Genomic DNA, 19,517 nt, shown 5'->3' with positions numbered 1-19,517 from the left:
TATATATATATATATAAATCATATATATGAGATATATATTTACATATATACTATATATCTATATATTTATAATTCATTATATTTATATAGCTTTGATATATAATTTATATATTTTCATATATATGTGATATATATGATAGATAAATATGATACATATGAAAAATATATAAATTATATATCAAGACTATATATAAAAATATATAACTTATATATAAAATATATAAATATATGTAAATTATATAGTAAGAAAAATATATAAATTACATATCAAGAAAAATATATAAACTATATATCAAGACTACATATATATATATATATATATATATAGTGTGTGTGTGTGTGTGTGTGTGTATGCATGTGCTGTGGAGGGGTGGGGATCTGGGGGAGTCAGTCATGTTAAAAACTTCTCCAGGTGGATCTGACTTGGCTCTGGCAGGATCACAGTTTGGAGGGATAGAGTGATACATGGAGACAGGAATCTGTTGAACTTGAAGCAGGAGCTCAGGAATAGGAAGCAAATCTTAACAGGGAGTCTGAGGCGGAAGGGGAATACTGATACAGGAAATACGATCCAATTCCTTAGTTTCTTGTTCACACCGTATAGCAGTGTCCAAAAATACATGGCTGAGTGGGGCTGGCTGGGTTCAAATCTAGCTTTTCCACTTACTAGCTGTGCAATTTTAGGTAAGTTACTTCTCTATGCCTCTATTTCCAAAAACTGGGGGAAAAAAAAAAACCTGATAGTATCTACTTCATCAAGTTTGTTTGGGGATTATAAATGACAGAGTCCACGTAAAGCACTTAGAATGGTTACAGAGTAGGTAGTAAATGTTCGCTGTGTTAGTCATTATTACATAATCTTTATTATTATTCTTCCTCCTTGACTCAGTCTTTTGACTACGGTTACCTTTCCTTCCATTTCCTCCTTTATGTGTTCCTGCTCCCTAAAACTTCCACCCAAATAATTCCTTCCTGTTTTTCAGGCCTGACTCAAACCTGATCTTTCCCAAGAAACGCTCTTTTCCTGGTCTGAACTCTGTGAGCAACTAGAGGCCACACCATTTTGCACCTCTTCTGCGCCTCGGGGTCACATCTAAGGAGGACCAATTTTCCTGTGTGCTGTAGAGCCTCATTTGATTACTTTTTATTGTCAACTAGATGCTAAGCTAGTTGGGGGTCAGAGTCTGAACCTTCCTTGAACAACGCTGTGTGAGTGGTGTTTAACAGAAGGGGAGGTGTGTGCAGAGATGAAGATCATGGGTTGTGGGGCCAGCCTGCCTAGTCTTGGTATGAGCAGGAGGCACTGCCTGGCTCTGGGGAGGACGCTCCACCTTTCCAAGCCTCTGCTTACTATTCTAGCAGCTTTTCTGAGGAGTAAATGATATAATTCATTAGGCACTTATAGTGCCTGGCATTTAGCAATTGCTCAGTTAATGTTCATTGATCCTCAGAGAAGTAGAGAGGACAGGAATGAACAGAGATCCTGGTCCGTATTTAAGATCCCTGTTGGTGTGTTACTGTGGGAACCTTGGTTCTCCACTTGTGTTTGAGCCTCCTTCAGGCTGCCTAAGACAACGAATCCCAGAGGACACTGGCTCACCCAGAAACTCACTTTTTTCAATGTAACCTTCTCCATATTGTTCTTTGATGTCTGGAGATAGATGTTTCCAAATGGCAAGCTTTTTTTCAGTTGCCTTTATTGGATCTGACAATTCTGTTTTGAAGAATCCTGGTTCAATACATGAGACGTGCACGCCAAAAACTTTCATATCCCGTCTGTGAAAAGAACAGGTGAAAATGTTTTTTTTATTTTATTGTTATTTAAAAAAAATTATTTGTTGTTTCTCTCTCTCTCTCTCTCTCTCTCTCTCTCTTTCCTAGTGCCAAGGACCTAACCCAAGGCCTCTCACATACTAGGCAAGCACTCTACCACTGAACTACATCTTTAGCCCTTATTTTATATTATTATTATATTTTTAAGTGTTTAATCCAAATCTATTTGGGGAATGTATTCTATATGAGTGACTATTTTCTCATGCATCTTTTCATAGAATATCAGAACTGGGTGCACTGGAAAGAAGTATTTCCATTCTACCCTCTCATTTCAAATAAGGAAACTGAAGCTCATGGTGAAGGGGGAGCTGGTCAATGGCAAAAGAGGAAAGGGATCTGGGTGGGACCCCTCAGCCCCACATCCGTCCAGTGTTCCTCTCCTGAAGCCATACCCTCCTCATTAAATTGATGAGCTCTTGGTTAAGACTGTTCCCTTTCCACACTCAAAATACCTTCTGGGAAAATGGACTGATGACTGGCCTGGATGGACAAGTTTACCTCCATCTTAGGAATGTGATAGATGGCAGCACAAAAGTAAAGGACCCAAAGTGATGATCCCTGCTGTGCCCACCTGAGCCCTCTGCTGCTGAGCAAGGTCTTTCATCCCATCACCACAGAAAACCAGAAGTCTGCTCATGTACTGGACATCAAGGTTTTAGAGGAATCATAGCAACCCTCCCTCCCTCCTTCCCTCCCTTTCTTCTCTCTCTCTATTTCTTCCTTCCTTCCTTTATTCTTTCTATTGTTTCAACAGATGGGATCTTGTCCAGGCTGGCCCTGAACTCTTGGGTTTAAAAGTAGCTGGGACTACAGGTGCATGCCATCACACCTGGTTCACCCCTTCCTTTAAAGTAAAACAATGTATTGCAAACCAGTGCATGAAGAATCATTTCCTAAATTTGATATGTATATGTTTCCACCAGAAATATATAACAAGTTTTACAGAAATCCTCACCAAAGTTTTCTTAAAAGCTCTCTTTGTGAACTTAAAATGTGATTTAATTTATTGTAGATTCTATCTTCTAGCAATGTAACTATTGTAAAGTTTGAAATATATTTTGCTAAAAATGCATATTACTTTGACCTTGGATGATCTAGAAAGATATATTACTTACATTTAAGTGGAAAAGTTTATTTTCCATTTCATTGTATTTATTCACCTGTTGTCTGATCTCCATCAGATCATGGAAGTAGCAGTTCCAAGATAGGATTTGGGAAGGCTTATCTCCCTACCCACTCATGAAAATAACATACAATTTAGGGTTATGCCACCCAACTAAGCTTACTAGGTAAGTAAGATCAGTATGATATTACTAATGCTTGCAGGGAAAACAAGGCTCCAGAGCGCCCCAATCCTCTTTCAATTGTGCTGTTGCCCCTAAGCCCTACAATGTTATAGACATTCTGGAACTGCTGTGGCCGGCAGGCATAATATCAAATACTAGTTCTAGGACTCATAAAGAAATAAACACCTGTGATTGATTGTTTTCAGGCAAAAATATAGCTGCATTGAAAATTCCAAGAACATTTCAGTTGAAACATCTTTTTAAAAGTAAGGAAATACCTAAACATACTAAAATTTTATGATCCTGCTACTTGCAAAGTGGAACCAAAGGTCAACCAAGGCGAGTAACAGGTTCTCTGTGATCTTGCTGCTCCCAGTGCGATCCCTGAGCCATGGCAGTACTTGAGAGCTTCTTAGAAAAGCACAATCTCAGGCCCCCATCCCAGACCCGTTCAATCAAAATCTGCATCTTAATAAGATCCCCAAGTGATTCAAATTCACATGAATGTTTTGGAGGAATTGCTCCAACGTTATTGTGTTTATTTCCTGGGAGGGTCACACTTGGCAATCAGATGTGATGGCAAAATGGAGTCGTTCTATCTTTAGTAATCTCGACAGATCTCTGAGCTCCATGGTATAGATCATGAACTCTAACACATTTCTTCAACAGATAATCGAATAAGCAAATGGATGAATTGATGGAAAGATAATATCTAATTTTAGATTTGATATTTTCTCTTATCTATTGGCACCATTTGGTTAAATATCATCCAACTGGTTTTCCAGTGGCTTTCTCCATCCTGCCAGCACCATGTCCTGAGAGGTGGACCTGCATCAGCTATGCATACTCTGGCTCCCAGCAGGCACAGTGGATTAGAAGTGTGAGTGGGAGATCAGAGGCAAGAGGAGGCGAGGTAAGGCTAGTGGTACCAATACTGGTAATACCATCCCTTAATGGAAGCTGACAACCTCTGAGTCTCCAGGTTCTAAAAACTTCCCTGTCTCATTGTCCCTACAATCCTATGGATAGAAATGCCTCTGTTGTCTCAGCCTGCAGGTACTACGCTATTGTCTGGGATTTTTCTACATGCTTTTCATATGTTTGTGAATAGTTCCTTAAACAAACTCTGTTCCTTTGACTCTATATTAATATGCCTCCGTTCTCTGCCAGAACCTTGACTGAAAGAACTACTTGCACTTTAGGGCTTTGAACTGATAATGAAAGGTTCTGGGTCCAGGTAGGATGGATTAAGCACACTCCTCCATGTTTCTCCTACTGAATGCTGCTACAAAGCTTGGGTAGGGTGAATTGAGTAGCCATTTAAGAACTGATACTTTTCTTCAGAAGGTTTAAGTAAGATGGTACTGTTGTGTCTGTAACATACAGTAAGAACAATGGAGAGAGCTATACTGATTTATGCTTTGTCTAATTTCCTATTTGATAAACTGACCTCCTGAGTATAAATTCACCATCACAATCAATATCATGCATTAATGCAAGAAGTAAAAAAAAAAAATCAAATCTCAGTTCTACCACTTATTTAGTTGGATGACCTTGGGCAAGTTAGCTAATATCTCTGAGTTTCAGTGGTACTGTCTATAAAGTGGAAATAATTTAAAGTACTAAGTAGAGTGTCTGGTCCATACTAAGCATTGAATGAATGTTACCAGGTATTATTTCCTAGTAAGCCAATTAGTTTGCTTTTACCTTAAGCAGTCATTGAAGCCTTCCACTCCATATTTGGATGGAGTATAGCCCCCTCCACCAAATGCAAGCCGACCTCCAATGCTGGAGACGTTGACAATCCTCCCTCTAGCTTTTTTGAGCAAGGGAAGCATATTTAAAGTCACATCGATGAGTCCAAACAGGTTCACTTCAATAGGTTCTCTGTAGTCTTCCACTGTCAGCCAGTCGGTGGGAGCCAGTACACCAAGAACACCAGCATTGTTGATCAGACCCCAGAGACCTAGAGCCCAGAGGGAAGAAAGGAGATGTGGTAGAAGGTGGCGTTCATATGGAGTCTTGGATGGAAATGCAGCCTCTGTTTTACACAATGGTGCCATTTCCTCCTTGTAGATATATTGCTGCTGTGAAATATTTTGCAGTTTATAGAAGTGATAGCAGAGAGAGTGGGAGAATAAATTCAAATAATTAAAGTTCTTTTACTGAAATTCAGTTTCAGTGTTATTCTATTTCCAATTCTGAATGTCAAATAATGGTACTTTTTGAGACTTTCTGCATTTTCATCTCATATGTAGAGTAAATAGGACTATTTCCCCCACCCCACCTCCCGTCTTGCTAGATGGCAAAGTCAGAGAATATTTATAAAATGTTCTATATGGAGGGAGTGAAATCAATTCACTTCATGTTTATTTTTGGTGAAAAAAAAATCTAATCGCTCACTGGGCTTGTTTTATGATGGGAAACATTTAATATTGCTAAAGGTATTTGGAATTCAAGCATTAAAAATTGTCTGGAGCCTTATCAAATCATAATGTTTATACTTCAGAATCTCAGGTATATGATGAAGATATAATTGAGAAAAATACATACATTTGTTTTTTTTTCTTTGTAGACCCCAATATCTTATTCCATGAGAATATTTCAAATGCTGGACAAAGCTGATTAAAACCTTATAGTTTAGAAAGCAGCCATCTTCCCCCCAAAACAACTGCCAAATGTTTTCTCTGATATAAGGAGGCTGACTCATAGTGGGGTCGGGAGAGGGAGCATGGGAGGAATAGATGAACTCTAGTTAGGGAAGAGAGGTGGGAGGGAAAAGGAGGGGGCAGGGGATTAGCAAGGATGGTGGAATGTGATGGACATTATTATCCAAAGTACATGTATGAAGACAAGAATTGGGTGTCAACATACTTTATATACAAACAGAGATATGAAAAATTGTGGTATATTTGTGTAGTAAGAATTGTAATGCAAAAAAAGTACATGTATGAAGACATGAATTGGAGTGAACATACTTTATATACAAAGATAAGAAAAATTGTGGTATATTTGTGTAATAAAAATTGTAATGCAAAACCAAAACAAAACAAAATGCATGTATAAAGGCACAAATTGGCGTGAACATACTTTATTTACAAAGATGAAAAATTGTACTCTATATGTGTAATAAGGATTGTAATGCATTCTGCTGTTGTGTATTTAAAAATATAAAATCAATAAAACTAAAAAAAAAAAAAAGCAGCCATTTTAGCAGAATCTACTTACATGTAGAATGAGTGTCCAAGGGCTCAGTACTCCACCAGGACTATGTAAGATTCTAACTCATGTTCTCAGGCCCTTTCCTACCTCACCCACTGAAAATGTGTGAACTCTGGAGCATTTTGTAGTGAAAAGTGGGTGTCAGCTATTCGAAGGATGAATTGGGTCTGCTCCCATATTCTCCTGTAGATTTCACTCCAGTCCCTTTGCTATGTATATGGATGGAGTAAAACTTCATTGCAGAATACCAGGGAAAATCAGTACCTTCATCTCTGTTCTAAATTGACCCACGGGACAAAAGACTGAGCGTAATTTGGTTGGTGTCTCTCACCTTTTTCCCCAACATGGTTCTTCACCCACTGGGTAGTCCTCTTGACATTCTCGGGGTCAGTTACATCCAGAAGCACTGTATGAAGTCTCTCTGAGGTTTCTGCCTTCAAAGCTGTTGACCCTGATTCAGTCAGACAGGCAGCAATTACACGAAATCCTTTTTTATCAAAAGTTCTGGCTGCCAAGTTTCCAAAGCCCGAGTCGCACCCAGTGATGAAAATATACTTATCGGTGATGTCTGCAATCTTCAGTTGTCCTTTATAATTCCATAGAAAAGCACAGAGGATTAGGAGGGCTAGCACCCCAAAAAGCATTTTTTCCTTTCTTGTATAACAGAAGAGGATGTCTCCTGAGGGTTCAAAATTAGAAAGAAAATTCAAATTAGAACCACCGAAGTATCATAACCCAGGCTTGATGAACTGGAGATATTTTAGTTCACTTGAATAGGTAAATAGAAAGTTAAAAAATAATACTTCTTATTTGGTTGTTTGTTGGGAAGATGGCCATTTAAAGAATAAATTGCTTCTCAAAGGTAGTACAAAAACTATCCAAGTAGAATTCAGAGAAATTAAATGGGAGACAGAAAGGGACACTCCCTGGCAAAGCTGACACAGGTCAGAGGTAGATGTGGTTGACTGGAGTTGTGTGGGACAGTGACATTAATTTGACTTGTGAACTCATCCATCAGAAAGATAGATTCTTACCGTAAAACCTTAATTATAGTCATTTCGTGAAATTCAAGCAAAACAGGGTCAAATCTATTAGAAATTATAGTTCAGTCTTACTTGTTCTAGTAGACTCCTAATTTTTAGACCATCAGGAAAATGAGAGCATTTTACTGTTGTCACTAAGAAAACACTCTCAATGTGGCTTCCATTTTCTTATTTTAAATAGGTTCATGTTAGCCTTCAACTCAGCTTTGAGAGTATTAGAGCTCAATGCTGAGAATGTTAATGTGGCAGAAGAGGGAGATGAATAGGAAGAGATTGGGAGAGAACTGTTGGCCCATGTACAGTATTCCAACCCACTATTCCAAATACTCAGATTTCGTCCTCTTTGGACACCAACCTGCTATGAGAAACAAAACAAAACAAATCAAAAAACCCCTCACATATACAGAAGACAAAGTGAAACAAATAAGTGTTGTAAAACCAAGGCTTTGACCATAAGTGGCATAAAACCATTGGGGAAAATAATTTTGTCAGGGCTGGGAGCAGACGGGGAGGCCTACCATCAAACAAGAGGAGACTGCCCTTCCCTTTCCTCAGAAGCCTGTGGTGGCGTGTCCCCTCAGCTTATGCCAACTCTTACCATGGACAGTGGTGGCTGGGGAAGAGTCAGAGGAGGAAGTGGCCAACAGTTAGAGGGCAGGCTTCCCTTGCTGCCTCAGGTCTGAGTGTAGCATGGAGGCCCAGCCGTCCCAATGCACAGCCATGAGATAGCCCTAGGGAAGGAGATCACCCATGCCCACCACACAGACACACCTGTATAGGCTCCTTACCCTGGGGAGGGAAGAGGAGCCACAGGAAGTAGGGGAAGACCTTATTTCTTCCCCAATGACCAAGAAAGTTTCCTACTATTTCCAGGCAATATCTTTGCCCCTGATTTAGACCCTCCCTTAGAATCTAGAGGACCCTGAGTGCCTCAAAGAGAACAATCAATAAGCTTGAGTTGAAGTTCAGACCTTGTAGATGCTTCTGGAATCATGGCTGTTCATGGACACTGTGCTCAGAAAGTAGCTGTGGAGCCAAGCAGTTTTATAAATGTTGGACATTGTTTTCTTACAATATTTTCTGGTTTTTCCTTTGAACCCTTTAAAATATTTTCTCTGCATATAAAATCAACTTATATTCATTGTGAAAAAAAAGTGCAGAAAAAAAGAAGATAGTAATAGTTATCACGTTTGACTCTTAATATTTTGGTGCATTTAACTCCAGTTTATTTTCTATATATGTATTTACTGTATATGTAAAAATTCACTCTTCCTAATGAGAAATATAATAATTATACATATAGATAGAATTTCATCACACACAACACACACACACACACACTATATATATATCACTGTATAAGAAACACAGTATTTCAGATTAAAAAAAACTCCATGTAATAATATATATTTACTTCTTAAGGAGAGTTTGAACACTCTGTTTTCAGTTTTTGTCCTAACAGAGTTAGAGCTTAAAAAAGAGAAAGTTGAAAGAATTGCTCTTTGAAAAATATTAAGCCAGAGAAACACATTAAAAATATGTTAGGTTTGAGGAAAACAGTTGATTCTTGAGGTACAGCTGTGAGGAAGGCAGGTTCTGTTCCTGGGCATGAGGGTGGATTATGAGCCTTAAGGCCTTGAATTCAGGTGGATGGATGACTTGGGCATCTGTGAAAGCTTCTTAGGCAAACAGCTTTCACAGACCCTTGAGAGGGTCATGGATAGAACTGAGGGGTCTGTCCACTTGGATGGCACAAGATTCCATTTTACTTTCTCTACACTGTGCCTGAAATTTAGCACACCTTTGAATTATGAAAGTAACAACAAACCACAGCATTATTTGTAGTACCTGTGACTTTGTTACAGTAGAAATCACAAATATCTTTATGTCACATTGCTATTATTAGAGTTATCTCAAAATATGGCTTCTGCTCATCACCACTTCAAAATTACGGTGAACAACATTTCTTCTACTATTATACTGTTACTTCATGTGTTAATTAAAGAAAAAAATTTAATTATTTTGGGTGCATTTCAGTATAGTAGATTCCTTTGTAGTGCTATGCATTTTACTTCATGTATTAAAAATTATTCACACTTAAAAGGTAGCTGTGGTGAGGTAAACCCACATAAATATAGTTATCACACACTAGACAAAGGTGCCATAAACATACATTGAAGAAAAGATAGCCTCTTCAACAAATAGTGTTGGGAAAACTGGAAATCCATATGAAACAAAATGAAATTAGACCCCTGTCTCTCACCCTGCACAAAACTCAACTCAAAGTGGATTAAGGACCTAGCTAGGCATTAAACCAGAAACCCCACGCCTACTAGAAGAAAAAGAAGTCCCAAATCTCTATGATGTTAGCTTAGGAATTGACTTCCTCAACAAGAAGTAAAGCACAAGAAGTAAAATCAAGGATCAATAAATTGGATGGTATCAAACTAAAAAGCTGCTTCAAAGCAAAGGAAAACAATCAAGAATGTGAAGAGAGAGCATAAAGAGAAAATCTTTGCCACCTGCACCTTGGATACAGCATTAATCTCCAAGGTATATAAAGAACTCTGAAAGCTTAATTCCAAAAAATCAAATAACCCAATCAGTGAATTGGGAAAGAAATTGAACAGGCACTTCACAGAAGAAGAAATACAAATGGTCAACAAATATATGAAAAAATGTTCAACATCTCTAGCAATTAGAGAAATACCAATTAAAACTTCACTGAGATTTCATCTCACTCCAGTCAGAATTACAATTATCAAGAATACAAATAACAATAAATGTTGGGATGCGGGGAAAAAGGTACACTCATACATTGCTGGTGGGACTGCAAATTGGTGCAACCACTCTGGAAAGCAGTATGAAGATTCCTCAGAAAACTTGGACCACCATTTGACCCAGTTATCTCACTCCTTGACATATACCCAAAGGACTCAAAATCAGCATAATATAGGGACATGTCCACATCAATGTTTATAGTAGCTCAATTCACAGTAGCTAATCTATGGAACCAATCTAGTCCTTCAACAGATGAATGAATAAAGAAACCGTGGTATATATACACCATGGAATATTACTGAGCTATAAAGAAGAATAAAATTATGGCATTTACTAGTAAATGGATGGAACTGGAGACTATCATGCTAAGTGAAATAAACCAATTCCCAAAAAACTAAAGCCGAATGTTCTCTCTAATAGGTGGATGCTAACACATAATAAGGGGGTCTGGGAGGGAAGAATAGAAGTTCATTGGATTAGACAAAGGGGAATGAAGGGAAGGAAAGGGGGATAAAAATAGGAAAGACAGTAGAATGAATCAGACATAACTTTCCTATGTTCACATATATGAATACACGACCAGTGTAACTCCATATCATGTACAACCACAAGATTGGGATCCTAATTAGAATAAGTCATATTCTATGTATGTATAATATGTCAAAATACATTCTACTGTTATGTATATCTAAAAAACCAAATAATAAAGGTAGCTGTGATAATGACAATCACATAAATCCAAATTTCCTAGAACACACTCCATTGTGTGTGTATACTTACATTTACAATTTAACAGGAACAAATTATATCCCATAAAGTCCATGCCTTTACCATAACTTGAAAACAGACAATCCTGAAATTTAAAATTGCTGGATTGAGAAAGTAGGTAAATATATAATGGATAATGGAGGCCAGGTTTCATATTGTCGGAAAGAGGAGTTGCAAATGTGGAAAGGGAGAGGCTGGAATGGACCTGGTGGAATTGGATTAGAGTTGGAAGACTCAGTAAGAACTCATGGCTTTTGATATGAGTCCGTAGATACTGAAATAGATAAATAGCTTTCAAGGTCTACCTGATGAACTATAAGTAATGAAACTCTACTAGCAACAAACCAACCAAGGGCTCTGGCCCTGAGATTTAAGTATTATATTCATAATTGTTGGAGAAGCTAATATAAGGGTTGGGCTGGAAAAGTACAAAATGAACCCAGAATATCTCATGCCAGAAGGTGAAAAAGTGCTCAAAGAATGTTGAACGTATCAAAAGTACATTGGAACCAGTTGGAAAAGGCTCCCCCCGCAAGCATGAGACAATGTGAGCATCAAAACAAATACTGATGATAACAGATCATAACTCACTGACTGTGATATGAAAGCATGAGTTCATTATGATATATAACAATAAACAAATAGATAGGGAAAAGAAAAAGCTTTTCTTTAGATTTAATATGCCAATTAATAAATGTCAAAGGAATGATGCAATTTGAAAATCAACACTTGGCAATGATGTAGTAACAACTGTTTCAGGCAAGAATGATCAACAGATTTTAAAACTATGGAGTGAAATTTGGACAAGAGACAACAATTAGAGAATCTTGAAGAATGCCACCCAAAGATACTCACTAATTAAAAAGAGAACAATAGTGATTTCACAGTGGAAAAACAAAGTCTGAGTGCTGTCACGTTAACCAAGTGATGAAGATGAATATTACTAGTTATGGGGCAAATCGACTGTGCCTCTCATTTCCACATAATAGAAAGAACATAGCAGTACTTCTGTGCTTCACTCAAAGATAATTGTGCACGGGGAATCATCTTCCAATTCCCCCCAAAATGAGCCTATGATCTTCAAAACATCAAAGTCCTGAAGAATGGGAAAGAAAGACCAAGAACTTTCATATTCAAGGAGCCTACAGGTAAGACAACCAAGGGTGCTAACACATGCCCATGGACAAGAAAAACATTTTTTCTTTTTCCAGAAAGAACATTATTGGGTCATTATTAGGCCCTAATGTTATAAGGTTGTATTATTTATGAAATTTGAACAACCCTTTTTATATTTTATTTTGAGAGACAGGATATCGCTAAATTGCTTAGGGCCTTGCTAAATTGCTAAGTCTGACTTTGAACTTGCAATCCTCCTGCCTCAGCCTCCCAAGTGCTAGGATTACAGGTGTGAGCCATCATGCCCAGATCCCTTCCTCATCTTTTCAACCTCCTCATTCCCTAAATAAACACATTTCCCTTGATGAGAAGCAGAGATGAGATTTTTTAATCAAGGATGGACTCCCAATAAAATGTGTTGTCCTTATCAGGTGTACCTCTGGGTTGAGAGTCATTACAGAGGGTGGTGTCTCAAGCCTGTAGCCTGAATCCTAGGAACTGCTAATGCTGACCTAAATTTTGCAAAGTCTGTCCTTACTTCAAATATTTTTGTCTCTAAATGCTAGTTCCTCAGTCTCTAAATTTCACATTTTTCTAGGTCATCGGGCTAAGTGAACTACAAACCAAACACATTTTCGACATCTCCTGGTTATTTTTGTCAAAATATCACCTCTGAGCAGTGGTCCTTGGTCTGAACTATGACCTGTAACAGGAGCTGATAGATGGCCAATTGGTTCATTGACCACTGAGAAGTAAATGAGTAACTGTAAGTAACAGGGCTGCCTCAGCCACACTCTGCTAACTCTGGTCATCTCCACAAGGTTCCTTGGTCACAACCATTCAGACACTGACCTCAGTTGCTAGTTTATCTGGTATGTCTTCCAATTTATCTCACAATAAACTGTTTAGTAAAAGTACAAGTCCCTTGGGATCAAACCAGTAGAGCTGTACTTGGGAGCCCACACCCTAGACTAGGCAGGTGGAGGTTCAGTCTTCTTACTGATGATTAGAGAGCCCTTGAACAAATTGCTCATCATCTCTGTGTCTCCACTTTTCTGTTGATAAAATGGGGACATAGTGCTTACCTTGGAGAGTACCTGGATACTAATGTGACAATGTCAGCTACACAGACAGAGCCCTGTGATTATTGGGCAGGATCAATCGGTTTCACTTTCTGAGGGACATTTTCCATATGTCCCTTATTTCCAGGCATGAGCTTCTCAACTTCAGTACTCTTGCTATTTTGGATCACATGATTAGTGGTGGTGGGGTCTGGTGTGGGGTCTATCCTTTGTATTGTAGCACATTTAGCACCATCTCTGGCCTCTATCCACTAGATGCCAGTAGCACTTCTCCCTCACAACTGAAAAATGTCTATAGACATTGCTAAAAGTCCCTTGGGGGACAAAATCACCACCTTCATTGAGAATCACTGGTCTGGAGCTTCCTTGTCTTGGGGATCCAGAACTTTCCAGAATTACTTCCCTGGAAACTTTGTCATTGGTTCCTTGGTATTATCTCATGGATGAGAGTTTATTATTTTATGAGAGTTTATTATTTTATAACTTTAACAGTAAAGTTTTGTTACTTACAAAGAATTACTCATATTCTGCTGCTGCAAGCATAAATTTCTATGATTTTTTTTAAATGTCTTTTTCTCAGCAAGAGGGAAGGGGGCAGTGAACAAATTATGTATTTGATTTGTGAATTCAAAAATTACTACCAGCATTTATGAGGAATGGATTCTGATTATTTTGAGTTTGGGCCATTCCAGGCTCCCCTGGGATGCCCTTCAGCTGGGTGGTCAGTTGACTCTGCAGACTGTAGAATATGCCCCTTGGAAATCCCTGGTGCTTGGGATTCCCAGTATGTTAAGTGGAATAAGGTTGAAAGTAATGGTTTATTGAGTGCTTAATATGTTCTAGGCCCTCTGCTAGGATCTACAGATATTCATTTCACTTACAGCTCATGACAAAAATATTTCCATTTTATAGATAAGGACACATTCAGAAGTGGGCTAATTGGCTCAAGATACAATCACTGTGGTGACTCTGGGACTGATATAGTCCAGACTCTTCTGGTTCTCCTACTGACATCTGCATTCCCACTCAACTGTAGGGCCCTAGGTGTATATGCACTGCCTGGAATCTCCAGTGCCTGTGTGATTCTTGGCCTTAGGCCCATGTCCTTTAAATGTTGCTGCAGGAAAAAAGGAAGGAAGGGAGAAAGAAGGATATCTCCACTCTGGCTCCAAGGTTCTCATCATAACTGAATTAATCTTTGCGATCTCTGAATTGTCAGGGTAAAAGGGTAATGGTAATTATAATAGTAAAATATTCCCACTTCCAATGCTGAATGAGTTTAAAAAGTTTTGAGACCCATTCATGTAATTTTTATCTCATGTAATCATCAAAATATTTCTGGTATAGGGCAGATATCAAGGTCACCCGCTAACATGGCTGGAACTAAAACTTCAATCTCGAAATTCTTAAACTTGTTAGGAGAGAGAAGAACTGCAAACCTTATCACTTTATGGGAGGAATAAAAACATTTCATCAAAAATTATCTACTATGCCACAATGATGCAGAAGGAACCAGAAAGGAGAACTAGTTTTCTATTTCCATGCAGAGTGCTTAAATAGGAACTGCCTGTCAGCAGTTATAGGAAAATATTGCATTTGATTGCTGTCCTTGCTTACTTCTGCTTCTTTTAAGTTTATCTTCCTGGGCTTATTTTCCTAGTAAAAAACTTAAAATTCTTTGATTTCACTTCTCTTATTTACAAATTTACAAGTAAGAGAAGTGGTTTAAAAAAATAGACATTAATATTTCAGTGGTGTTGTGAGATACACTTTTTATAAGAAATGTGGAGTTCTTTCTAGATAGATCTTCCCAGACCACTTGATTTTACTTCCATATAACTCCACAAAGCAATACTAAAACTAGTCAGTCATATTGAGGAGTTTGTTCAATCTTTATTTACTTTGAATTTGTTGCAATTGTGGCCTAACTCGAACCAACAACTGAATTGTTTACCAAAATAAATCAAACAGAGAGTTATTTAGCAACAGCTTTCTGGAATGTTTCTTTCTGGGGATTCTCTTACACAGGTTTTCTTTATATCCACTGAAGAGGAACAGGTATGCTTCTTTTATATTTAAATATCATAAGCCTTAACTTACACAGACTTTCTTTTACCTTTTATTGAAATAAAAACTCCTATTACCTTTTGGAGACTTCTATTGCACATTTCTTTAAGAAAAATGTATATTAGAGCCTAATGACACAAACTATATATATAAAGTCATAATTAAAGAATTATGTTTTTGTGAAAAAGAATATTCAAATAAGGCACCCAGAAGTCTGAAAACAAAACTTGAGTCAAGGCATCCTACATGAAACGTGCTTACATTAAGCAGCAAATGTTTTTTTTTTGTGGGGGGGGGGGCGGGGGGGGGAAGAGTAGCAGGGGATTGAACCCAGGGGTTTTTTTGTGTGTGTTTGTTTGTTTTTTTAACCTTTATTTTGTTTATTTTTATGTGATGCTGAGGATTGAACCCAGTGCCTCATACATGGCAAGTGCTCTACTGCTGAACCCCAACCCCAGCTTGAACCCAGGTTTTCTTTTAACCACTAAGCCACATCCCCAACATTTTCATTCATTTTTTTTTTTTTTTTGGACAGGGTCTTGCTAAGTGTCTCACTTAGGAAGCCTTGAACTTGAGATCTTCCTGATCTCAATCTCTTCAACCACTGGGATTACAGGCATGCACCACTATGCCCTGCAGCAAATGTGCTTTTGAGGATCTGATTAAAGTAAATAGCAACGTGGATGATGCTGGTGAAATTCCCTCTCTCAATGGGTGAAGTCTCTGCTCTCAAGGCAGTTACGTTCTTCTGAGTCTTGATTGATTCCCCTGAGGACGTAGGCAGGCCTCCTACTCTGTCTGTGCTTTGTGTAGTGGGACAGTGATGTGGAGAAGCATGCTTGTCTACTTACTTCCTCTGCAGATTCATTCACAGACCTCCTAGGAGTTCAGCTGTTATTCCTCCAGCCTGCTCCCAGGTTGGGAAGACCTGCTGGGGTTCTATTTGCATTTTTAGTTCTAAGGATTGAAGTGTCTCTGATTTTCTTTTCCTTTTCTCAAAATTTCTCAATTTGCCATAATCCCTATAATTATTGATTAATTATTAATTGATTAATTATCCCTAATACTTGCTAGTTTTATTTTGCTAATATGCTTTCTAACAGTACAGGCAGGATAAACATTATTGTTAAAATCATAGGTACTTTATTTATAGACACTGAATTTAATAACTGCAAACTGGAATGGATTATATATTGTGTAGTATTATAACTTGTCAAAGAAACTTTCAAAGTTTAGACTACAGAGAAGATGTATGTAAAGATGCAGGGAGAGTCTTCAACCCTTCAGGATATTTCTTTTAGCTACATTTATCTTTGAGTAAAAGAAAAGGGTAGAGTTTTTTCACACTGTCCCTTAAGAAAGTAACATTTGTTATAAGGATTTCAAAACCAATTCCCATTTTCCTCATTTGAAATGTATGAGGCAAGTTTTTTCTTCCCCTTGTATTTAAACATTGAGATTTGTTTTTAAAATTGGACACCCTTTTCAAATCTCAACATATCTGATACAACATTTAACTTTCATCTAATGCAGCATCAAGCCAAGAATATTTTTAGAACATCTAATGGATATGCCAAGGAATACCAAGATAAAAAGCACAGTCTCTGCCCTTGGGCTAATAGTGTAGTGGGACATTTTAGAGTTATTTGTACAACTCTAAATTGAATGTGTTCTACTTAAACTTTGTCTCCACTGCCAAATATCAAATAATTGAAAAAGAGAGCCATACCACTGGTTCATAAAATAGAGAGTATGTATCTGTGCAGGTCTTTTAATGTCATAATGTCATCCCAGGATCCAGGGAGCAACTGTGCACTGTCAGGAATTTCCTTGTTTATTTCCAATTATTTTGCTCATTCAGCAAAGAGAGAGTATGTGTGTTCAAGTAAACTGACATTTGATAATATTGGTAAAGCAAGTGGATCAACAGATGAGACCTGCAGTTGGTAGCAAATCTATTTCTTCAGTAAGAAATTCATCTAAGATTCATATGCTTTTTGGAGTCCCTCTCTCTCCAGTTTCCAATTAATCATAAGATTCACAGTAGGTCTAAAATAGGCACACAGAGAATAACAAGAGGTAAATTTAATTTTGAGTTGAGGGTACTAAAGGACATCTGAAGAGAGGCCTAGAGTTTAAGGTGGGATCCTGTGGCCCACTGAGACCATTTCTGAGTGATGGGCTTGGCTCCTGTCACTGCCTTCTAACATGCTGTATTAGAGAAAAACAGCAACACTTGACCACAGCCTGAGAGACAACTTGATTCATTCAAAGGAAAATTAAAGACTTGATAGATGCAGCAATAAACAACAAAACTCATCACCAGTTACCTTACTGCAGTTGAATCTGTAGGCAGACGTTGTTGGTGACTCGCTCAGGCGACTGCAGTCTTCCTGCTGTGCACAAGGAAGGAAGTGCACCCTGACCAAGCTGATCCTCCTGAGGTGCCTGGGCTTCCGTCGAAATAGAGCACCTACATGTGTGTGAGGAGTCCCAGTTCTCTCTGTGAGTCACACCCATTGTGACGTTGATGGATGACTAAGTCTCTTTCAATGGATGAGGGAAGCCAAGAAGATGTAGGTCACGTGTTTCCAAAAGAACCAGAGTATTCTTGATAAATTAAATATTGCTGCTTATAGAAAGAATCTTACAAAAAAAAAAAAAAAGACTGGTACTATTCTCTTCCCTGGGACCAAATACTGTAGCTGAAATAATGTGACAAGGAAGCATTGTGTAATCTGCCTGGTATATTGTGTTAATAATTTAATTTTTAAATTATGATTATTGTTCTTGATTGAGGTGTTTTCCTTCCTGTTAGCATGCTTTTGACTATATAGTATTCCTGTCCTCCTAACAGAGTAAGTTGGAGCAATCAGTCTCTAGTGATTTTATTTTATTTTTTTAAACATTGGTGAGCAAGGAGATCAAAACAATTTAATGAAACAAAGTTTTGGAATTATTCATGCTTCCTAATTTGTATTATAAGGTATAGTAATGACAGCATACTGACATGGTGTCTGGTACTGAGACTCTTGAGGACAGGAAAGAGGTGGACTGTTTCAGAGCTGGTCACAGGGGACAGGGGACCTAGCATGGCCCTTGGGTTGCAATGGAAAGTGTTGAGGCTGCAGGTATTGAGGGGACTAGGCAGAGCTCACCCTCCTTTGAGCCTGCCAGACCGCCCCTGTTTTAGTCACACAGGCAGGCAAAACTCCACCGATTTTTAAAAAAAATTCCATTTCCTTGTATGCTAGTTTAATGCTATATTCCTCAGATATATTTTATATACCTATATAAAATACAGATACAATGCTGTATTCCCCAGGCTCTGTGTTCCATTTTCAAAAACTACAGTTTTTTATTAGCTGGAGTGAGCATATGAAAGGACTTGTCTAGATGGAGTCTAAACACTACTTTCACCCTTTAAATTAAATGGGGGGCATGTGCTTTTTTTTTTTTCCTGCAAAAGAACAACAAAAACAAAAACAAGACTAAAATATACTCAGATAAACATTTAGAGTGCTTCCAATCCCTCAAGAATTCACAAGTCAAAGCAAGACTTAAATATGATCCTCAGAGAAATTCACATGGACTAAATCCACATAAAAAAGCTATAAATAAGAAATGCCAGGTCCCCTCCTGTGAGCAGGTTGTAACTGAAAGGTGAAGAGAACCTCAGGCAACCTGGGTGGTCCAGAGGCAAAAGGACAAAGTGAAAGTTATAACAATAGGGAGTTTTACTTACTTGACAACCCTGCCCGATATAGTTCCCTTCATCCACTGGTCCTGTTCAGGTTAATGGAATCTTATGTTAGCAGCACCTTATCCAGGGTGTAACCACATCCACATTTAAACTCACATCTGAAGTACTGTTTTCTTCTCTCCCAACCCTTCAGTATGCAACATTTGAAGATGCTACTTTGTTCAGAATCTTCCTTCTATTGGACCTCTGGTTATCAAAGGTGATGAATACCAGCTATCAGTATATATCCCCCAAGCTAAATTGTGATTTGATTGTTTTTCTCCTAGTTCCTTTTTAAAACAGAATGTTGCATTGTGGTTTCATCCAAATGTGAATTTCAATTTTGATAACTGGATTATAGAGGGGTAAGGCAAGATCCTGCTAGACAAAACACTGAAGACATGGCTCTCCTTTTTCTTCTAAAGCTATATGTCCCCCATATTTCTGCCCAAGGGTGCTTGCCTTCTTGATCCCTTTCCAAACACCAAAACTCAAGAACACCCAGATCCTTGGGTGTCCCAGGCACACATATCAGGTTTCTGTTGCAGTCTGTGGATCTGTGGTCCAAATCCCAGAG

General features: G+C 38.2%; 1 protein-coding gene across 1 annotated transcript in view; it reads right to left on the bottom strand.

Annotated features, from left to right (window-relative positions):
* Dhrs9 (dehydrogenase/reductase 9) overlaps positions 1-18,136 on the bottom strand; it is a 22,767-nt gene extending 4,631 nt beyond the window's left edge. The window contains exons 1-4 of the mRNA XM_015478982.2: positions 17,529-18,136; positions 6,673-7,020; positions 4,827-5,085; positions 1,613-1,776 (exon numbers count right to left, since the gene is read on the bottom strand). Of these exons, the coding sequence (XP_015334468.1) occupies positions 1,613-1,776; positions 4,827-5,085; positions 6,673-6,985 (736 nt within the window). The 5' untranslated portion in view covers positions 6,986-7,020; positions 17,529-18,136. The remainder of the gene's footprint in view (positions 1-1,612; positions 1,777-4,826; positions 5,086-6,672; positions 7,021-17,528) is intronic.
* Positions 18,137-19,517: the final 1,381 nt, after the last annotated feature.

This window comes from Marmota marmota, unplaced genomic scaffold, assembly GCF_001458135.2.
Source record: "Marmota marmota marmota unplaced genomic scaffold, marMar, whole genome shotgun sequence".
NCBI classification, from domain to species: Eukaryota; Metazoa; Chordata; class Mammalia; order Rodentia; family Sciuridae; genus Marmota; species Marmota marmota.
The sequence above is the reverse complement of the archived record's forward strand: the minus strand, read 5'-3'. Positions and strand labels throughout refer to the sequence as shown.